At 43.1% G+C, this 18,865-nt stretch overlaps 1 protein-coding gene across 5 annotated transcripts in view; it reads left to right on the forward strand.

The window, feature by feature from the left end:
* The first annotated feature begins 1,622 nt into the window (after nt 1-1,622).
* The window catches only part of BVES (blood vessel epicardial substance), a 36,976-nt gene continuing 19,733 nt past the window's right edge, over nt 1,623-18,865 (forward strand). For 2 of the 5 annotated variants that reach the window (XM_052781416.1, XM_052781417.1), the window contains exons 1-3: nt 2,596-2,653; nt 8,193-8,426; nt 10,637-10,761. In XM_052781416.1, the coding sequence (XP_052637376.1) occupies nt 8,204-8,426; nt 10,637-10,761 (348 nt within the window). In that variant the 5' untranslated portion in view covers nt 2,596-2,653; nt 8,193-8,203. Of the gene's footprint in view, nt 1,678-2,594; nt 2,654-8,192; nt 8,427-10,636; nt 10,762-18,865 lie in introns of those variants that run through there. The other 3 variants (XM_052781418.1, XM_052781415.1, XM_052781414.1) reach the window with 3 other exon arrangements.

Raw genomic sequence — 18,865 nt, forward strand, 5'->3', positions numbered from 1 at the left:
TGGTTTACCACCAAGGCTCCCCGCAAAACCAGGGAAGACCTGGAGGGTAACGAGAGAATTACAAAGACTTCATAAAAGACACAACTAGTACAACAAACTGTGCTTCTCCAGTGCATAACATTCAGTAACGTGGTAGAAAATGCTTAAATGTCAGTCTAGATTTGGACAGGAGCTCTCTGATAGGCTTCTTTGTGCTGCTTTTGGAAGCTACTTGACTTTGCTCCAGCAAGCATAGCTGAATATTATCAATCTCAAACACGTGCTAGATGCTATCTCATGACTGTTCCTGCGACCGTGCTATCCTGACTCACTCTTCCTGCCCAGTTTTGGGCTCACTTACTCTGCATATCTCGGGAAGGAGCGAATACATCCATAAGAATGACTGGCCAGTCAGAGGAAACGCGGTCCCAAAGCAAGTCCTTCATAATAAATTCATAATAAATTTTGGAAAATCAGGTCTTATACCAGGCAGCAGGATTTATAAAAACCCTGTTCACATGGCACACATCACTGGAAAGATCGAGATCTCTTCTTCAAGACGTAAAGCCAAGAACAACCATAACAAAGCCAGAGCCTCTTGGGACATACGTTGATGTGTACGTGTATAAACAGTTGCTTCAAAAACGGTTCAGGATTCTGTATGCTTTCCAAAAATATTTAAGTATAATGCTGACCATACGCTCTTGGCTGCTAAAAAAACCCCAACCCACTTTGTAGCTAGCTCATCAAAGTGCGTTGAAAGATTTTCTGCCTTTGCAGTCCTCATTTATCACCGACGGTCAGGTTTTGGGATGGGCGGGGGTGCCCACAGGCTGTATCTGGAATGCCTTTCATCGCTGGATGCTCCATATCAGCATCCTGGAGCTGAAGGCAGGCTTGGTGGCTGCTTTGCCCACCCTGCGAGACTGGCGGTGCAGGAGAGGGCTAGACGGGACATCGGCAGAGCGATCTGCCGGCGTGCAGGGACACAAGCGGCCCGCTTTGGAAGCCCGTCGCTTCTGGGAGCTGTCGAACTGCCGCACGAGCAAACTCGGTGACATTTCTTAAACATTATGCTCGTGACAAAGCAACCACAGCAGGTGCCAAGCTGAGAGGAGCAGTTTTATACGGGCTATTGTGGCTCCTTGGCTCACCATATAGGGGAAATACTGCTTGCCATTCGTTTAGGGGAGAATGCGGCTCTTCTAATTTTAACCACCCCGAATCGAGGCACGCTGCCTGAGCTCCGGGTTCCCTCTGCCGTGAATGGAGGCGTCTCACCCCACGTGCGGAAGCACCCCTGCGGGCTGACTCGCCCCCCGTGTTTGGGTGCCTGGGCTGGGCGCTGCTCGGAACCCACAGCCTTCAGACCGGGAGGCAATATTCGGGGGCGATGCTCAGGGCCGGGGGGGGGGCACGGAGAACATGGCGCCCTCCCGCCCCCGCTGGCCCCCCGCGCCCCCGAGGCCGCACCTGGCCCCGCCCCGCCCCCTGGCGGCCCCGCCCCGCCGCCCCCCGCCCGCCCGCAGCCCCCCGGGGCCGGCGGGAGGCGCCTGCGCGCTGCGGCCGCTCGGTGCCGGCCCCGGAGCTGGCGCCGCCCGCAGCCTCCCGCCGGCTGCTGCCTATTTTAGTCACAGCGGCGGAGCGGCGGCCCGAGCTCGTCCGGGGAACTTTTCCGAGGGCGGGGGTGCGGGGCAGGTAAGGGGCGCTCCCGCCGGCGGCGGCACCGGGGGGACGGGCGGAGGGGCGGCTTACCTGGGGCGGCGGCGGCGGCGGCGGCGTCGTCGTCGTCGTCGGGTCCCTCAGTCCCCGGCGGCGGCGGGAGAGGTGGGTGCCGGGCTCTGCGCTGGACCCGCCGTGCTGCCGGCGGCGGGGAACGCGCCCCTGCGCTGGGCTCCGCGTTCCCCTTCGGGGCGCCCGGGGGCCCGCAGTGTCTCGCCGCGGGCGCGGCTGCCGGTCACGGCCCCGACGGGCGCCCGGGGAACGGGGGCTCCGCCGGTGTCCTCCTGCGGAAGGGCATAGCCTTGGAAATGGGGGGGGGGGGCATGGGACGCGGGACGCGTTGCCTGATACCTTTTAACTTATTATTTTGTGTAAGCGGTGGGTTTGGGGTTTGCACGTTGTGGGATAAAACGAAGCTTCGGAGGCGTGGGCGAAAAGCGGGGCCGGGGGGGGAGAGCTGTGGCTGTGTCCCCCACCTCGGGCCTTCCGCACACCTGTGTGCGACGTCATCCAAGGGGAGAGTGAGCTCAGATGCCGCTAAGAAACTTCCATCGCCGTAGTACAGCTACGCCGCTGTTACGTTGAGCATACAGAAGAATATTTCTCACATGGTATGGGTGTTTTTTGTTAACTATGCAGAATGAAAATGCTGTTAAATTTTCTTTAGAATAAAGCGTAGAGCGAGACTAACAAATTTCTGTAGTAAATGACACGTTTAATGGAAATGAACTTGCTGCAAAGAGCGTATTGAAATACATCTTTTCTTATACCACTTTCCCATTCACGCCTACTTCATTATAAAAAGGAAGTTGGTAACTTAAACTGTAATTAACCTAATTGTGCTAGCACTACTAGTTTGTCTTCAGCTCACCAAAGCAAAGAAATTATTGTCTAAATTCTCTATGCAGCTTTTGTGCTACAAGACCACAGAGGAGTAGTTAGAGTTCTGTGGGTAAGATTTAAAAAAAAATAAACTGTTGAGCTTGGGTTGTTTTGTTGGGGTTTTTCTTTCAATTTCTTTTTTCTTTAGACTCGCAAAATCTATCTACATAAATGATGGACTGTAAAGTTACAATGACTGCAAAGTTACACCAACATACTCAAGCAAAGCTTTAAGAAGCTCTCTTGAATAATGTTGGAACAGTAAAGCTGTGGGATATGAATAATCTCAATAAAGTGGATGATGATGTGAGCGGGACACTCTGCACTGTCCCCATATCAGCTTGGCTGACCTGTTCTGCTACTAGAACCAACTGCTTTAAACTTTTCTGCTATGTCTGTCTTCTGTAAATGTTGTGTAGGTATCCACAAAACCCCCATTTGTTTTAAAGGTGTCTTCATGCCTGAAGATTTAGGGAAAATTACTTTTGGGAATGGCTTTCAGAAGTTTGTATAAAGATGTCCTGAGTAGAGAAAAATCCTAGAGTAAGCTGGTGTCCTTTATATTCTGAGAATTTGGATTTTCAGACCTAAAACCACAGTGTATTACCTTGACTCTCTATCAGGTTCATGCACAAAAAAAAAAATTAATAGGCTTTGTTGTTAACTATACTAATTTCTGATAGATTTAATATTAAAGTGTCACTGAGTGGCGTTCTTTTCAATATTTGTGGGGTTTTGTCCCTGTTTGGACAACAAATTGGCTTGAGTTTTCAAACTCTTAGTTTGGTAAATCTAAATCCATATGATGGAAAAATTACTGGATATTAAAAAATATTCCTTTAATTACGTCTTGTGCTCCATAAAACTTTCATCTTGGTTGACACTATTTCCCCAATTTTTTACAAAATTATTTGACTATATTGGTTGTATTTTTAACTCCTGATATTAGTACATGTCTTCATGTATTGAAGACTTAAGCATAAGACTTCAAAGTCTCGTGCTATATTAATCCTTAGTAGACATAACCCTAAATTAAAGTTTTAAAGGCCTGATTCTGTACTCACAAAATTAATTTTTTGCCCTCTGAGGTGGCAGAGGGTAGGAAATGACAATTGCTTATTCATCTGTTGAACAGCAGATTTTTTTTTTCTAATTCTTCAATATTATTTGAGAACAGTTAGACATTAGGACTAAATAATTGATCTGAAAATTACAGAGATGTTATTTTGAATATTTGTCTTTCTGGTGTTACCTGTGGGCAAACATTTTAGGTTACGGCTTGTAACTCTGCCTGCCTGCCTCAGGCAGGCTCCCTAGCTGAAATTCAGCTGAAATTCCTTCACAGCCAGTGTCACAATCTGTCCTTGTGTCATTTTGCAGATAGCATCAAGCTATTTCTGCCAGCTTTAAAATACCATCATGACAGAGAAGTTATGCAGCTTTCTGCTGTTTTCCAGTACGTTAGCGGTACTGCAATGGTTGTCTGGGAGTAGTAAGTTAAGTTCATATAAAGACTTCAAGTTATTAAAGGTGAAGCTTATAAAAAATGGAGGTGGCTAGATTTAGGTTCTGGGATTCTAATTTAGGCAACCAAGTAGGTGGCCCAGATTTTCAAAAACATTGAACAGCCTGTTGTTACAACTGTGGACACTTTATGGCTTTAAATGACTTGGCCAATGCTTGTTGGGGAAACATCTTGCCTTTATGACAGTTTATGGCTGGTGGTTTGTGGTGTCGGTATCTGTGGTGAATGAGGGGAGCAGTGTTTTGGCTGGGCTGTGAGGAGAATGGGATTGTCATGTGCCATATAGTTGATGTGGCTTATTGAGTTTCCAGTCTTCAAATGTGTGATGCTTTACAGCATCTTGAAGAGTAAGGTAGCCTCTAATCTCCCAGTGATGCAGTATGAAATTTTGCTATTAAAATCAAGCATCTGGAAAGCTTTGTTGATTTGTAATTGTATGCAGCTGAAGTTACTTCTTGCAGCCTGTTTTGATCTTGAGATGAGTTGATGGACTTGTGGCTGGCTCTGTATCTGTATGCGAGTTTGGTTGTCTGTGCTTGGTTGTCTGTGCTCGTTCTGTTGGCATGTTAAGTGGTGCTTTTATTGGCAGATGACTAGGCAGTGAAAGACTGAATGTAGGTAGAAACTCAGCTGATAACTTTTTGCAAAAGATCTAGAGATCCTGCTGTTCCAGTGTAGGGACTTTACATTGTTTGAAAACAGGAGCACGGTGATGAGATGCAAGATGAGCACAAACAGTTACCCAGAGTTAGCAATTACCTTCTGTTTATGAGCGCGTTAAAATGCCAGTCCTGCAGCCTCGTACAGGCTCATGCTTCGGCTGCATGTGTGAGCGGCTTTGTCAGGATAGTGGAGCTGCTCTCGTGGCTCTTGTCGCTAAATTCATGCAAAAGGGCTGAAGGAAAATAGGATGTGTGTTTGGATGGTGCCTCTATGATACCTGGACCATGAATTTGTTCGGGCACCGTGATTATTGGTAACAATTTAGTGTAGAACTTGTTTATGCCAAAACCCACGTTTTAGTTAACCTTTTTGAATAACTAATATAGGAATGAAAAGAAGAAAGTGAGCCCTTAAGAGATGAAATAAGAATTATCTATTTTGGTAAAAATTAAATATATTTTTTTCTTTAAAAATCATTTCTATCTAGGGACTGTGTACACTATGTTCATGCTGGTGTTTGATCCTGCAAGATGCCTCTGCATGTTCTGTAGCATGCCTTAGCTGTGACAGGCTCTGGGCATCGGAGAGGAACTATCAGAAGGTTGAGGTTTTCTTTCTGATTTCTTTCTTCCCATTACTTTAAAAAGGGGGTTAAAAGACTGATTAATTTCAGAAATTGTCCAGCTTGCTTATGCCTTGTACACAAGTTGATTGGGGGGAAAAATAATAAAAAGAATGGCTGAAGCAACTCAAAATTACTTCACAGCCCAAGAAGCACTCTCAAGTAACAGAGAGATGCTGAGTGTATTCCAGTCTGCAGGAAATATTGAGTGTATTAACTGTGACTCAAAATTGTCTGCTGAGCAGATGAATTACATGACAGTTAGTAAGCACACATAGCAGGGACGTGCATGGTCTCTACAGAATTTGCTTAAATGCAAATCCCCCTGTGCTGCATGTTACGAAGCCTGTTTGCTCAGTGATACGTGTGTGTATTTCATTAATGAGACTCAAGCTGAGCTCCATATAATCTCTACTGCTGTGGCAGTGGGGGACCATATGTGCCTCACTGGAAGCAGGGTTCTCCCATGTTTCTGACAGCCTGTCTAGGAACAGGTGTGTTCCTCCAGCTGGGAGCTGCTCTGGGTTGAGAAGACCTTCTGGAGTGCTTGTAACACTGACTGCAGTTCCCTACAGAGACCAGCTCTTAAAGGTAGTGTCTTGAAATCTTCTGTTTCTTCTTTGTAGTTTGTTTTTAATAGGAGTTTTTTTACTTTGTATTGGGAAGATATTTACCCACGGATATCTTTTTTTTTTTCCCAATTGTTGTGAAAGGAAAATATGCTAGATTTATCATTACAACAACAAAAAGTATGTATTTTTAGATTAGAAATCAGCTTTTTCAACTGTCTTGTTTTCTCCAGGAGTTCCACAGACAACCAAAGGTCTTGCAAGGTTGCTCATACTAGGTAGACCAAGTGATTTCCCTGAAAGACTGGCAACCTTGTCATAACTTAGCCTGGGCATCTCCCTTTCTGACTTGGTAGCATCTCATCAACTAGGAGGAGAAACGGTAGTTTTTATTTACTGTTCTCAAAAGTGGTTTGGGGTTTTTTTTGCCTGCTTTGGTTAACGTGTGCAAGATTATATGTGGCTTAGGAGATCTCCAAATGATCCTGCAAGAAAACCAGTAGTTCAGACTGTCTTTGGTTTTGCTTTTGTATGGTTTGTTGGCTTTTTTTTTTAATCAACCAAACAGTGTGTGTTCCTCCTTTAAGACCTTCCATTCCTTATTTAGAAGAACAGCTTTGTATGCCATAAAGGAGACTTAAACTACATAAGCCTTTTTTCTTTCAATTCTCATCTAGATTGTTAAGTTCTCTTAAATATTTACTTTGCCTAAGATAGTGGACCCATTCAATAAATGGTAGACTGAAATGTGATTTTATTTGTGTAGGACTAGGAAGAATACATAGGATGTTGTACTGAGCAATGACAGTCAGTAGCTAATGTTCAGTGTTTATGTACATACCATCCAAATTTTGAAATGTGCTATTCTTCAAGCCTAGCACTTAGGTGAAAGAGATAATAAAGCATTACTGAACTATAGATCTAGCTTACCCTTTTAAAGCATCTGTAGATTTTTTTTTTTCTTTCCCCATGAATGATAATCGAAAATATTTCCTGGGAAGACAGAAAATAACCCAAAATTGATGTGTATGTGTACTGGGTTTGCATGGCAAGGTTTTGGTAGCAGGGGGGCTACAGGGGTGGCTTCTGTAAGAAGCTGCTGGAAGCTTCCCCCGTGTCTGACAGAGCCAATGCCAGCCGGCTCCAAGACAGACCCGCTGCTGGCCAAGGCCAAGCCCATCTGCGACAGTGGTAATGCCTCTGGGAGAACAGATTTAAGAAGGGGGGAAAAAAACCCAGCAACTGCAGCCAGAGAGAGGAGTGAGAATGTGCAAGAGAAACAGCCCTGCAGACCCCCAGGTCAGTGCAGAAGGAGGGGGAGGAGGTGCTCCAGGCGCCGGAGCAGAGATTCCCCTGCAGCCCGTGGGGAAGACCATGGTGAGGCAGGCTGTCCCCCTGCAGCCCAGGGAGGTCCGCGGGGGAGCAGATATCCACCTGCAGCCTGGGGAGGACCCCATGCTGGAGCAGGGGGATGCCCGAAGGAGGCTGTGACCCCGTGGGAAGCCCGTGCTGGAGCAGGCTCCTGGCAGGACCTGCAGATCTGTGGAGAGAGGAGCCCACACTGGAGCAGGTGTTCTGGCAGGACTTGTGACCCCACGGGGGACCCACGCTGGAGCAGTCTGTGCCTGAAGGACTGCAGCCCGTGGAAGGGACCCACTCTGGAGCAGTTTGTGAAGAACTGCAGCCTGTGGGAAGGACTCACGTTGGAGAAGTTTCTGGAGGACTGTCTCCCATGGGAGGGACCCCACACTGGAGCAGGGGAAGAGTGTGATGAGTCCTGCCCCTGAGGAGGAAGGAGCAGCAGAGACAATGTGTGATGAACTGACCCCAACCCCCATTCCCTGTCCCCTTGTGCTGCTGGGGTGAGGAGGGAGAGAAGATTGGGAGTGAAGTTGTGCCCAGGAAGAAGGAAGGGGTGGGGGGAAGGTGTTTTGAGATTTGGTTTTTATTTTCTCATGATCCTACTCTGGTAATAAATTAAATTAATTTTCCCCAAGTCAAGTCTGTTTTGCTTGCAGCAGTAATTGCTGAGTGATCTATCCTTGTCCTTATCTCAACCCACAAGCCCTTTGTTATATTTTCTCTCCCCTGTCCAGCTGAGGAGGGGAGTGACAGAGCAGCTTTGGGCACCTGGCATCCAGCCAGGGTCAGCCCACCACAGTACGTCTAATACATTTCAGTTTAATGCACAGTGATTTTTTTTTTCCCTCCCCCCCCTCTCTCATTGCAGGAGTCTCCAAGATGAATACTACAGCAATGAGTCCACTCACTGTTACTCCGCTAGGTTTTATTCCAGACTTAAAAAATGCCACACTTGTGCCTTTCAATGAGACTGCATGTGAAAACTGGAAGGAGATTCATCATCTTGTTTTCCATGTGGCAAACATTTGCTTTGCAGTTGGACTGGTTATTCCAACTACTCTGAATCTTCATATGATTTTTCTGCGAGGCCTGCTCACCATAGGTAGGAGAATTATTCTGGAGACATCTGCAACCTTCCTGTGACAGAAATAGCAGTTCATGACCATTATGAAGCTTTCTCCTGGTCCCTTCAGCTTATGGTGATATTCCAGCACATTCATGGTGGTTGTACTTTGCTGAAGGTGTTTTTGGTGTAAGTGGGGGTCTGTTCTGATGCCGACAGACCTTTTCTAGAAAGGTTATATGTCTCTAGGCTCTTAAAACTTCCCAGAAATACAAGTTACATCTTCAAACCTTTGTAGATGTTGACTAGAAAACAGGTGGACCCCATTTACTTCAGACATGACTGGCTGCTTAAAGTTCATTAAATTCCAAATTATAGTTAAGTCTGTGGATCCTTAAGACCTTAATTTTAGTTTTCAAGTAAGTACATTGACTGATATGACTGCAATAGGTAAGGTTTTCCTTGAGAAGCTTGACGTTGACCCACGTGTTCTTTAAATGTGGGTTCCAACACGTGGCATTTGTGGATCACCAGCATTATTTTTATTGCTGATTTAGAAGCATGGGCTTTTGATATGGAGTGCAGTCTGTTCTCCTGAAGTCAGTCATATTTCCTCTACCACTGTAGGCATCTTGTGATACTAAAGTTTGACTTCAGAGGAAAAACTAAATTTGGCATGCTTAAGACTAAGCAAGCATGGTTTCATTTGTAATACTTTTGCAGTCCCACAGCTATTTTAGAGCCCCAGTGCTTTGTGTGGGACAAGGTCTAAGTGATCAAAGGAGATTGCAGTGTAAGAAAGAGAAACCTGGGTGTATCACAACACAGAGCATGCTTAAGTACTTTTAAAGGAGAATGTTTATTCATAAAACTGGCCCATACTATTATATCATATAATTTCTATGGTTGAACTTAAAATGATCTTGCCTTTTCTTTTTTATAACCATTGTAGGAAAACTTAGCAAAACAGACTGCACTGAGGACCAAGGGTCTGAGCATTGCAAGACTTTGTCGGTGTAGTTCTTGTTTTAAAAGCAATGGGAGCTCTGTGCTTGCTGAGCCTGCCACTTTGGTCTGTAGGTCTTGTTGCATTCTGAAGAGATAGGGAATTGGAGTTTTTCAAGCTGAGGTGGCAGCTGGAAGCAAATTTATTGTGGGCAGCAGAAGTAACAAAGCCTGTTTCCTAGGGATCTGTCCCCTTTAACTCTGATGAACCTCTGTGTTGCTCCACAATATCGTTCTTCAACATTTCCAGGCCTCATATCCTCACCTCCCTTGTAGTCTAATTAACCAGCTGATCAAGAGTCATCACATTGTGATTTTCCTGATCTGTACAAAAGTGCTGCCTGGCCAAGCAGCAACCCAGACAGAATAGATAATACTGAGTTCATGAATTCAGCATCATCTTCAGGGAGAAAGGGGAAAGAGACACTAATTCGGCACCTTCTCCTTCTTGTTGTTGTCTTTGCATGGAACTTAAGGGAAAATATATCTGTGACCTCTACAGCCATCTCTATCAGATGGCAGGCTCACAGTTACCTGCGAGAGACTCCCTGATGCATAATCTATCATTTGATAAGTATTGTCTTTATAGGCTAGAAATAGTATCCCTAATCATACAGAATGAATAATGACAATTGCTTTAAAAGATAAGGCAAAGTAAAGCAAAAAAAAAAAAAGCATAAGCATTTGAAATCTTCTCTTTGATGTCATAGAATAGAATTCAGGTTCCTGCTGTGACCTTGTCAAAAATGCAGCGATGATATTTTGTTCAGATTTTCAAAAATATGTGGGTATGGCTTTAGGAGATTTTTTTTTTAGGCTCTTGTTTGTCTAATTAATGCAATACTAATAATAAAGTTTTGTGAGCCACTTAATTTTTTTTTTTTTTTACTTAAGGTACAATCTTTCCCTATCTCATTTCTACTTCATTTTAGTAACAGATCATCATGGGCTGCACCTTACTGCTTTCCCCAGTCCTGATCTGAATTATTGTCGCTCCAGTATTGCAGTCCCACGCAATAGGACTGGAGTCTGCTGTCAAACTGCTCTCAGTGCCTGTTTGTAGTACTGTAGTGATTAGCTCTGCTACCAGTGCATGCGTTGATCCACAGAGCCTAACTATAGCAAAGCTTGTGGCATATACTGCTGTTCAGTGTAATTACACCCAGTGGACACATTCCTGATGACTTTGTACAAATGTGGTTATTGTTCAGTGAAATTTAACTTCCTTCTTCTAATTTTTACAGGATGTGCATTGTTCATCATTTGGGCTACACTCTACCGTTGTGCCTTGGACATAATGATCTGGAATTCTGTGTTTTTGGTTGTCAACCTTTTACATTTCATATACCTACTGTATAAAAGAAGACCGGTATGTATAACAGATTAATTCCACAAGCAGTCTAGTAAGATGCAAGAAAAAGGAAGTTTTGCCCATGTTTGCTGGACAAACCAATGAATTACACAGCAGTTCTTGAATTAGACAGGAGTTCTTTTGGACGAAGTCAGTTAGCTACTTAAGAAGGATCCAGACCTTGATGGTCATCAGGTACGATCTGATGCAGTACATAATTATTTCCATGAAATCGATACTCTTGAAAAATGCTTTGACTTTAGAAGTTAACTATTGGCAGGTTTTGGCTGTTCTGTTGGGCTTTGGTGGTAAGGAAGGGGTTACATTGTTTCTTTGTAAAGAGACCAGAAATGTGTTTTTGGAGTTTGTGTGTGGTTGTTTTTGTCATTTTCCCCACCCTCTCACCCACGAGAGTACATGCATACAGACCTCCTGAAATAAAATCCTACTAAGGTACTTAAAATTGAGTGTTCTGAGACAGTAATTTTTTTTTTTTAATTAGGAGTTTGGGAGGGATCAAACTTTCCTACCTCACTTTTAAGTCTTGAACATCCTCTGTGGTGGGAAAGGAGACTGATATATGACAAGTGCCTTAATAGACTGATATTTCAACATTGAAACAAATGCTGATATCCACTTATAAATGACCTTCACACTCCTTGCTTTGCTAACAAGTGCTTTAGCCCATATGTTTTGTACGGCCACGTTCCTTTTAAATGCGTATGAAAGGTAAGTGAGATGCTAGTGCCCTTTTTGAACATCTGTGGGACTCAGAGATAAGCAGCAAAATCGAGTAAAGTGTGGGAAGACCAATATTAAGATGATCCTTCCTTTCATCCCATTTACTGAGTTTTGAGGGTCAGGTCTAGGCATTTTCCAACTCCTTTTGCTGCCTTCAGAAGGATGCCTTGGGATAACTGTTTTCAAATGCACCCTAAGAATGTATTTGAAATATATAACAAAAATACAGGTTTCTTTGCCCTCCCTTCAGCTAAATGTATATCTTATAGGAAATCTATTTTGTTAGTATTATTCATCCAGAAGTATATTCTGTTTCTGCAAAGTGATTAGCAACCCAGCCTTCTGGTGGTATGTACACATCAAAACTAGATGATCTTTAATATAATAATTGCTATTATGTGCCAATCAAATATTAATGAAATGCAAAGTGTTCAAAATGTTAATATTACATTCTGTAGTCTCCAAAATCCAAGGCAGATAGTCTTATAATGTGAAGATTACAGGAATATATATGGGGTTACATGATCAGCAGAATAACTCTGCCCAAAATCAGACACATTCTGGAAGTGTGTGACAGCTGGTACAAAAAAAACTAGCTGGAAGTAAGCTCTTCAAGTCAATGCAGCCTGTGCAGGAAAGCAGCTAGGAAACTAGCAACCTCTTCCTTTCCTGGCAAGGCAGCATAAAGCTTGACTTCTGTTTTGTCTAGAATATAGCTTAAAACTAGCTAGACTGATCTACTACTAGACATTTATAGATGTGTTGTAAATATTTCTAGTGAGTTAAACTACTCTTGGAGAGTAATCTTCCCAGTTAAAGGGTAAGTTCCTCTTCAGTTTGTATTGCTAATGCTGTTACTTTAGCCTATTCAATCCATTCACACCATCTTCAGCGTACAGCAGCATGGTGAAACTGCATCACATTTCTTCTAGTGAGCCATGGCCATGCTGTGCAATGCACCGCACAAAATAATGGTTGTGATAACGTAGAGCCAGTGAAGCCAGACTCTGCATGTTTGCCTCTGCAGTTACATACCCTGTGCAGGTAGTCTGGTCTTTAATATGGGATGAGTTCATGTTACATTCTTTTCCCTCAATGAAGCGACCAAGTTGGCATGTTCTGCTTCCCCTTAACCCACCCACCAATTGAGCCTTTTAATATCATCTTGAGGCCTCTAGTCCTTATTCAAAAGGGACAGGAGGTGGCTAACAAAATCAGAAGTTATTGCAAAAGGCAGGAGTGCACAGCTGATATAAATGCATTTTCCTAGAAAACCAAGCCTTAAAACTTACCTGTATTTTTAAAAGTGCGTTGTGGCATATGTCCTTAGAACATGGGTAATGGTCCTTGGGTTCATACCCATCCAACTCTTTCCAAAAATCTAAATAAAAGGCTGTTGGAGAGCAAAGGAGCATCTTGGGAGGAGGACATACTGTTTTGTGCTTGAGTAAAAAAAAAATCACCTTACAATGTGTAAATCAATACCGAATGAAGAAAGAAAAACATTTTTCTCTGATTATAGTTGTATACTAAAAGCTATATTAGCATAGGCTGAGGGGGGCTTTTGTGCATTATGGTATAGAGTTCATCCTTTTGAAGTGCCGGCTATTTTCACTAAATCCTCTAGTAACTGCAGAACAAACTCTGATAGGTAACAGCAGCATATAAAAAGAGGCTAAAGGTTAAATTGCATCTGTCTACAACAGGTTGATAAATTGAATACATCTACTTATATGTGTTAACAAAGGAAGGGTTCTACCTACGGTGGGGTTCCTCCAGTATGGAGCACAGATTCACCCAAAGGTTACCATCTGCCCGGCTACGTGACCTTTACAACTTAAAGCTTAGCCAACAATTAGTTCTGATAGACTAGCCACATAGTGGTGTTTCTTTGTATATTAAGCCTTAAAATAATGTCAGTAATTTTCTTTCCATTAAGTTTAAGAAATTGCAGTATTTCTGAACATTACATAAAAAATAGTATAATATTTTAATTGGTGTAATACATAATATTTTCAGTAATTATTTTTAAATCAGGTTGGTTGTTTTTCGAAACACCTCCCCTACACACCTTAACACTAGTTCCTTTTCAGGTTTATTTCTCAGCTCACTGTCCAACAATAAGATGTTACAAAAAGATCTCTTTTTCAGAAAGACTTGAAAGGAAACTTAGTGTAAGATAAGTCTTAATATTCTTCCTTCAAGAACTTTTATTTAAGGCACATAATTTGGGTGGAACTTCTAACAGTGAATAATAGTTGAGTTGGGTAACAGCCTTGGGTGGGACAGGATGAGAAACCTAAACCTGCATGGTTTTACTATTCCACAGTGTAAGTCCTGCATAAATAAGTTTAGTACCTGGTTCTTGTTAGAGCCTACCTAAACACTTCCCATGTCCTGGCAAGAACACCAAACAGTTGTTTGCACCCAACTTGATCTGTGGTGTGGAAACTGTTCAGACAGCCACACTCCTACTTCTCTGGCTCCTGAATGAAACCAGAGGAGAGCAGGGCTTCTGAGGGGACTGGAGTGCAAACAGCAAGCTTGTGCTCCAGCCACTGACACCCGAAATGTGGTTTAGCCACAGGCTGCGCTGGTTGACTTCGTGCTAGAACATTGAAGGAGTGCTTGCACAGCTAGGTGCCTACTAGGAGGTGAGCTAACAGGTCTGGCATCCACCTGAGTGCAGTGCCTGCCACGTTATATGCTCATGCTTAACTGTGTCCTAACTTGGATACAACATCATCAGGGGACTGTCCTGGGCTTGTGCTTCAGTCCAGCAATGTGTAAATAGTCTTCGTGGTGGTGTGTTTTTGTGTATTCTTATTTTATACTCTAATCTGTCTAGGTCTTTGTGTGACTCCCATCACTGTGTCTGATTGGCCTGGGATTTGTGCTGTAAGCCAACATGTATACTAAATTACAGTAAATGTAAAACTACTTACTTCACTTTTATCACTATATGAATTTCTGTACTGTAGCTTTTTCTCTCTGTCCATGGCAAAACATAGCATGGGGAAGGATGAGAAAAACTTCTCAAACTAAAAATAAAGCATTGGAAAGATCTAATGAAAATTCTGTCCTGGACAGTGAGAGTACTTCCAGTTGTGTTAACAAGTGACAGATAATAAGTAGCTGAAGTCAACTGTATTTAAAATAGTTTACTGCATGTATATGCTAACTCTGTGCATCCTACCGTGATCAAAAGATGGTCTTCCACCAATTCCGTGAACAGCAAAGTGACATGATTGAATTTTAAGTTTTCTCTTTCTTGTTTGGTCAGGTAAAACCTCTCTGGCACATAGGTCATAGATAGTCATTTAACCCTGACTTATGTAGATGCGCACGCTACTCTTTCAAAATAGCTTTTTGTGGTGGTAAAGCTTGCAGCACTTAGTTCAGATCAGTGCCCCCAGCTCCATACTCCAGATCTTCAACCGAATGGGGGACCTTGCAGGAACAGTCTTCCATGTGAAGACTTCCTACATGCTCCTTCTGGTGAGACTGGAGTTAGTACCAGAAGAGCCACCTTAAGCCAAGTGTCAGTTCTGTTGACTCTAAAAACGAATGACTACATCTTGACAATCTCTATAATTTTGGGTAGAGAACAAAGTAAAATCATGAAACTGCCACCACAGATGCCTTTACTGAATCTCTCTCTTTCCTTCATCTTCTGCAATATTGAACTGCTTTCTAAAGACAGAAATGTAGAGGAAATAGAAACAGTAAAATGTAGGAGGAATATCAAATACTTTTGACTGGCAAGTGCTTTACATAGGCATTGACTGTTTTCTTAGGTAGTCTCGGTCACATTCTGATACTTGTCCTGAGATATTACATCATTCAGGACGTGGGTGCTCCCAGAAATGAAGGGCCTCTGAGAGGAAGCATATAATACTTGAGTCTAACAATTAAGAGCTCTTTCAAAGAGCACAAATAATTATTTGTGGTCTCTACTTCTGTGACAGTAGCTTTACCTTATGAAATAGGAATTGGAAATGTCTTATCTCACTTCATCCATCTCTAGGATAAACATCTAGTTTAAGCTGGTTGTCCAATGTGATTCAACCCACCCACCCAATATCTCTTTAAGATGTGATAGTGCCATCCCTCTCCATTGGCTAGAGAGCAAGCCTATACAACCTAGCTTTATATAGTCATAGGTGAGATGCATGTCATTGCTGCTCTCTAGCAGTATGAGGAAAAAAAATCAAATTTGTTCATACTAATCTAAACTGTAACACAATGGAGAACTGGAGTCTGGCTTTCAAAAGATTTGTATTCCTACCACTGCAGATGTGGTCTGGGAACTGTGGGTACTCATCTTCTCTGAAAACTGGCCTCTATATACCTAGTAAATTATGTGGATTTAAACAGTAGCTGAAATTATATGGGAACGGGATAATATTCAAAACAATATATGAATCTCTTTGTTACAGACTATGATCAACAAGCTTACTTGAAGTGATGCCTGGTAGTCACACATGTCTTTTTAGCTGTCTTACACTTTCTGTTATGAACTTGAAGGCTGTTTTTAAGTGCTTTTCCTATAGAAAGCTAGAGAATGGAGAAAAAAAAAATTCTTGGGAACTCATTTTGAATGAGATTTTCTGTCTGCAACTATTGTATTGCCCATCTCAAAATCAATTTTATTTAGTCATCCTCACAAATGATGTTTTTAGGGAAAGAAAGGAATGGAAGAATAATTACAAGTTAGTCATATTACAAAATGAATAATTGATATGTTCAGATGTTAAATATTTATTTTATTAAATGGAGCATGCAAAATAGCAGTGAGTTTCTTTTCTGACCAGAAGATTATTTCTGTGGTTTTGACTCCTTGGAGCTTTACAGATTTGGCTTTTTTAGTCTGAGTGGAAGCTGAGTCTAATCACTTTCTCCACAGAACTCTGACTTGGAGCTCTGGCAGCGTCCCAGAATATTTCAACCACTGCTGAACAAAACATTACACCTACCCATATGGCTCATTTGGAATATGACCCACAAACATGACTGGAGGAGCAGTCAGCTGTGCTTGTGAAGGGTGAATAGTCTGTTATGAGGGAGACCGTCTAAAGTATGTCTATGCTGTCCAACCTGATCAATCTTTAAGAAAGTGGCTATGCCTGCTTTCTCTTTTAAGTATTATACACTAGAGGAGGATCATGAAACCTGAATTATGTGCTAGTTAAGGGATTGCATTAATACTCCAGGGCCAAATCCTGTGCTCATGTCTGTATGTGTTGTTTGAATTCAGGAGTCTTGGGAGCTACTTATGTTCATCTGAGAAAGGAATTTATCTTTCTTTGAGTTGCAGGCGTCATGTATAGAAAGAGGTGCAAATTAAATTGCTAAGGCTGTTAAAAATGAGGGATTTCCTGGAGAACCTGTTGGCAAAACAGATAGTCGTCGAACTTTACACATATATGGAACATATTTTGAAATCAAACCTTTCAGGGAAATCCCCAACACAATACAATTTTTCTTGCCAATTTAAATTTAATCCTTGTTTTGTCCATGTAGATGTCCTCTGAGGTGTTAAAGAGAGTGGCATAAGGAACATACAGGAAATTAAAAACCTGGGTTTCATATAAATGTAGCCACTGGTGGACGATTTAATTAGTAATTGATTCAGTGTGAAACCAGTGTAACTTCAGGTCAGGTGACATACTGGACATATGTAAGTCCATGAGCCCTAATGGCATGCACACACAAGTGCTGATGTCACTGTGAGGCCACTTTTGATAATCTTTGAACAACTGTAGTGATGTGAGGAGTGGAGGAAAGCAAATGCCACTCCTTTCTTCAAAAAGGGCAAGAAGGAGGACCCAGGGACCTGCAGGCTGGTCAGCCTCACCTCGATCCCTGAGAAGGTGATGGAATAGCTAATCCTGGAAGCCATTTCTATGCATGTGAAGGACAAGAACGTGATCAGGAGTGGTCAGCATGATCCGCCAAGGGGAAGTCATGCTTAGCCAACCTGATAACGTTCTATGATAGATGAGAAGAGAGTGATGAATATTGTCTACCTTAATTTCAGTAAGGCTTTAAACACTGTCTCCCATAGAATCCTCCTAGAGAAGCAGCTGAAGTATGGGCTGGATGAGGACACAGTGAGATGGATTGAAAACTAGCTGAAGGGCTGGGCTGAGTGTGGTAATCAGGGGCGTGAAGTCTAGTTAAAGGTGCGTACTATATATACTAGTGCATACACTAGCAGTGTAACCTAAGGGTTAATGCTAGGCCCAGTCCTGTTTGACATCTTCATTAACGACCTGGATGATGGGGCAGAGTGTACCCTGATGACACAAGACTGGGAGGCATGGCTGATAGGCTAGAAGGTTGGGAAGCCATCCGGAGGAACCTCGGCAGACTGGAGAAACGGGCCAACAGGAACCTCATGAAGCTCAACAAGAAGTGCAAGGTCCTGCACCTGGGGAGGAATAACCCCATGTGCCAGCACATGCCAGGGACTCACCAGCTGGAAGGCAGCTTTGCAGAAAAGGACCTGCAGGTCCTGGTGGACAAGTTGGACCAGCAACGTGCTCTTGTGACAGAGGCAACAGTATCCTGGGCTCCATTAGGAAAAGCATTGCCAGCAGGTTGGGGGAGGTGGTCCTTCCCCTGTTCAGCACTGGTGAGACATATCTGGAGTGCTGGGTCCAGATCTGGGCTTTCCAGTAGAAGAGAGATCTGGACTTACTGGAGAAAGTCCAACGAAGGGCTGTGAAGATGATTAGGGACTGGAGCATCTCTCCTGTGAGGAGAGCCAGGACTGTTCAGTTTGGAGAAGAGAAGGCTCAGGGGGATCTTACCAATGTGTATAAATACGTGAAGGGAGGGTGCAAAGAGGATGGAGCCAGGCTCTTTTCAGTGGTGCCTGGTGACAGGACAGGAGGCTCCGTCTGAACTTCAGGGAACACTTTTTTACTGTGAGGGTGACCGAGCTCTGGCACTGCTTGCCCAGAGATGTTGTGAGTCTCCATCCTTGGGAATATTCAAAAGCTGTCTGGACATGGTCCTGCACAACCTTCCCCTAGGTGACCCTGCCTGAGCAGGGGATAGACCAGACGACTTCCAGAGGTCCCTTCCAACCTCAACCATGCTAGGATTCTGTGACTTTATTGTTAATCTTGTCTGAATGCTTATATTCTAGCCCTCCTCGATCCTGATACTATTTCTGGGGCAGAGGTGATTTTATAGGAGGAGGCAGACATGTTACAAAATTATGATACAGTAATGAAATAGATCCATTTAAATGTTTTGAGGAGGCAGCAATTCACGTTTTACTGAAGCTTATGTACGGACAGATCAAAAAAATCAAACAAACTGAATGCTTTAATGCAGTTGTGGGTGGTAAATGTATGCAGATACTGTATAC

The sequence above is a fragment of the Harpia harpyja genome, chromosome 3, assembly GCF_026419915.1.
Source record: "Harpia harpyja isolate bHarHar1 chromosome 3, bHarHar1 primary haplotype, whole genome shotgun sequence".
NCBI classification, from domain to species: domain Eukaryota; kingdom Metazoa; phylum Chordata; class Aves; order Accipitriformes; family Accipitridae; genus Harpia; species Harpia harpyja.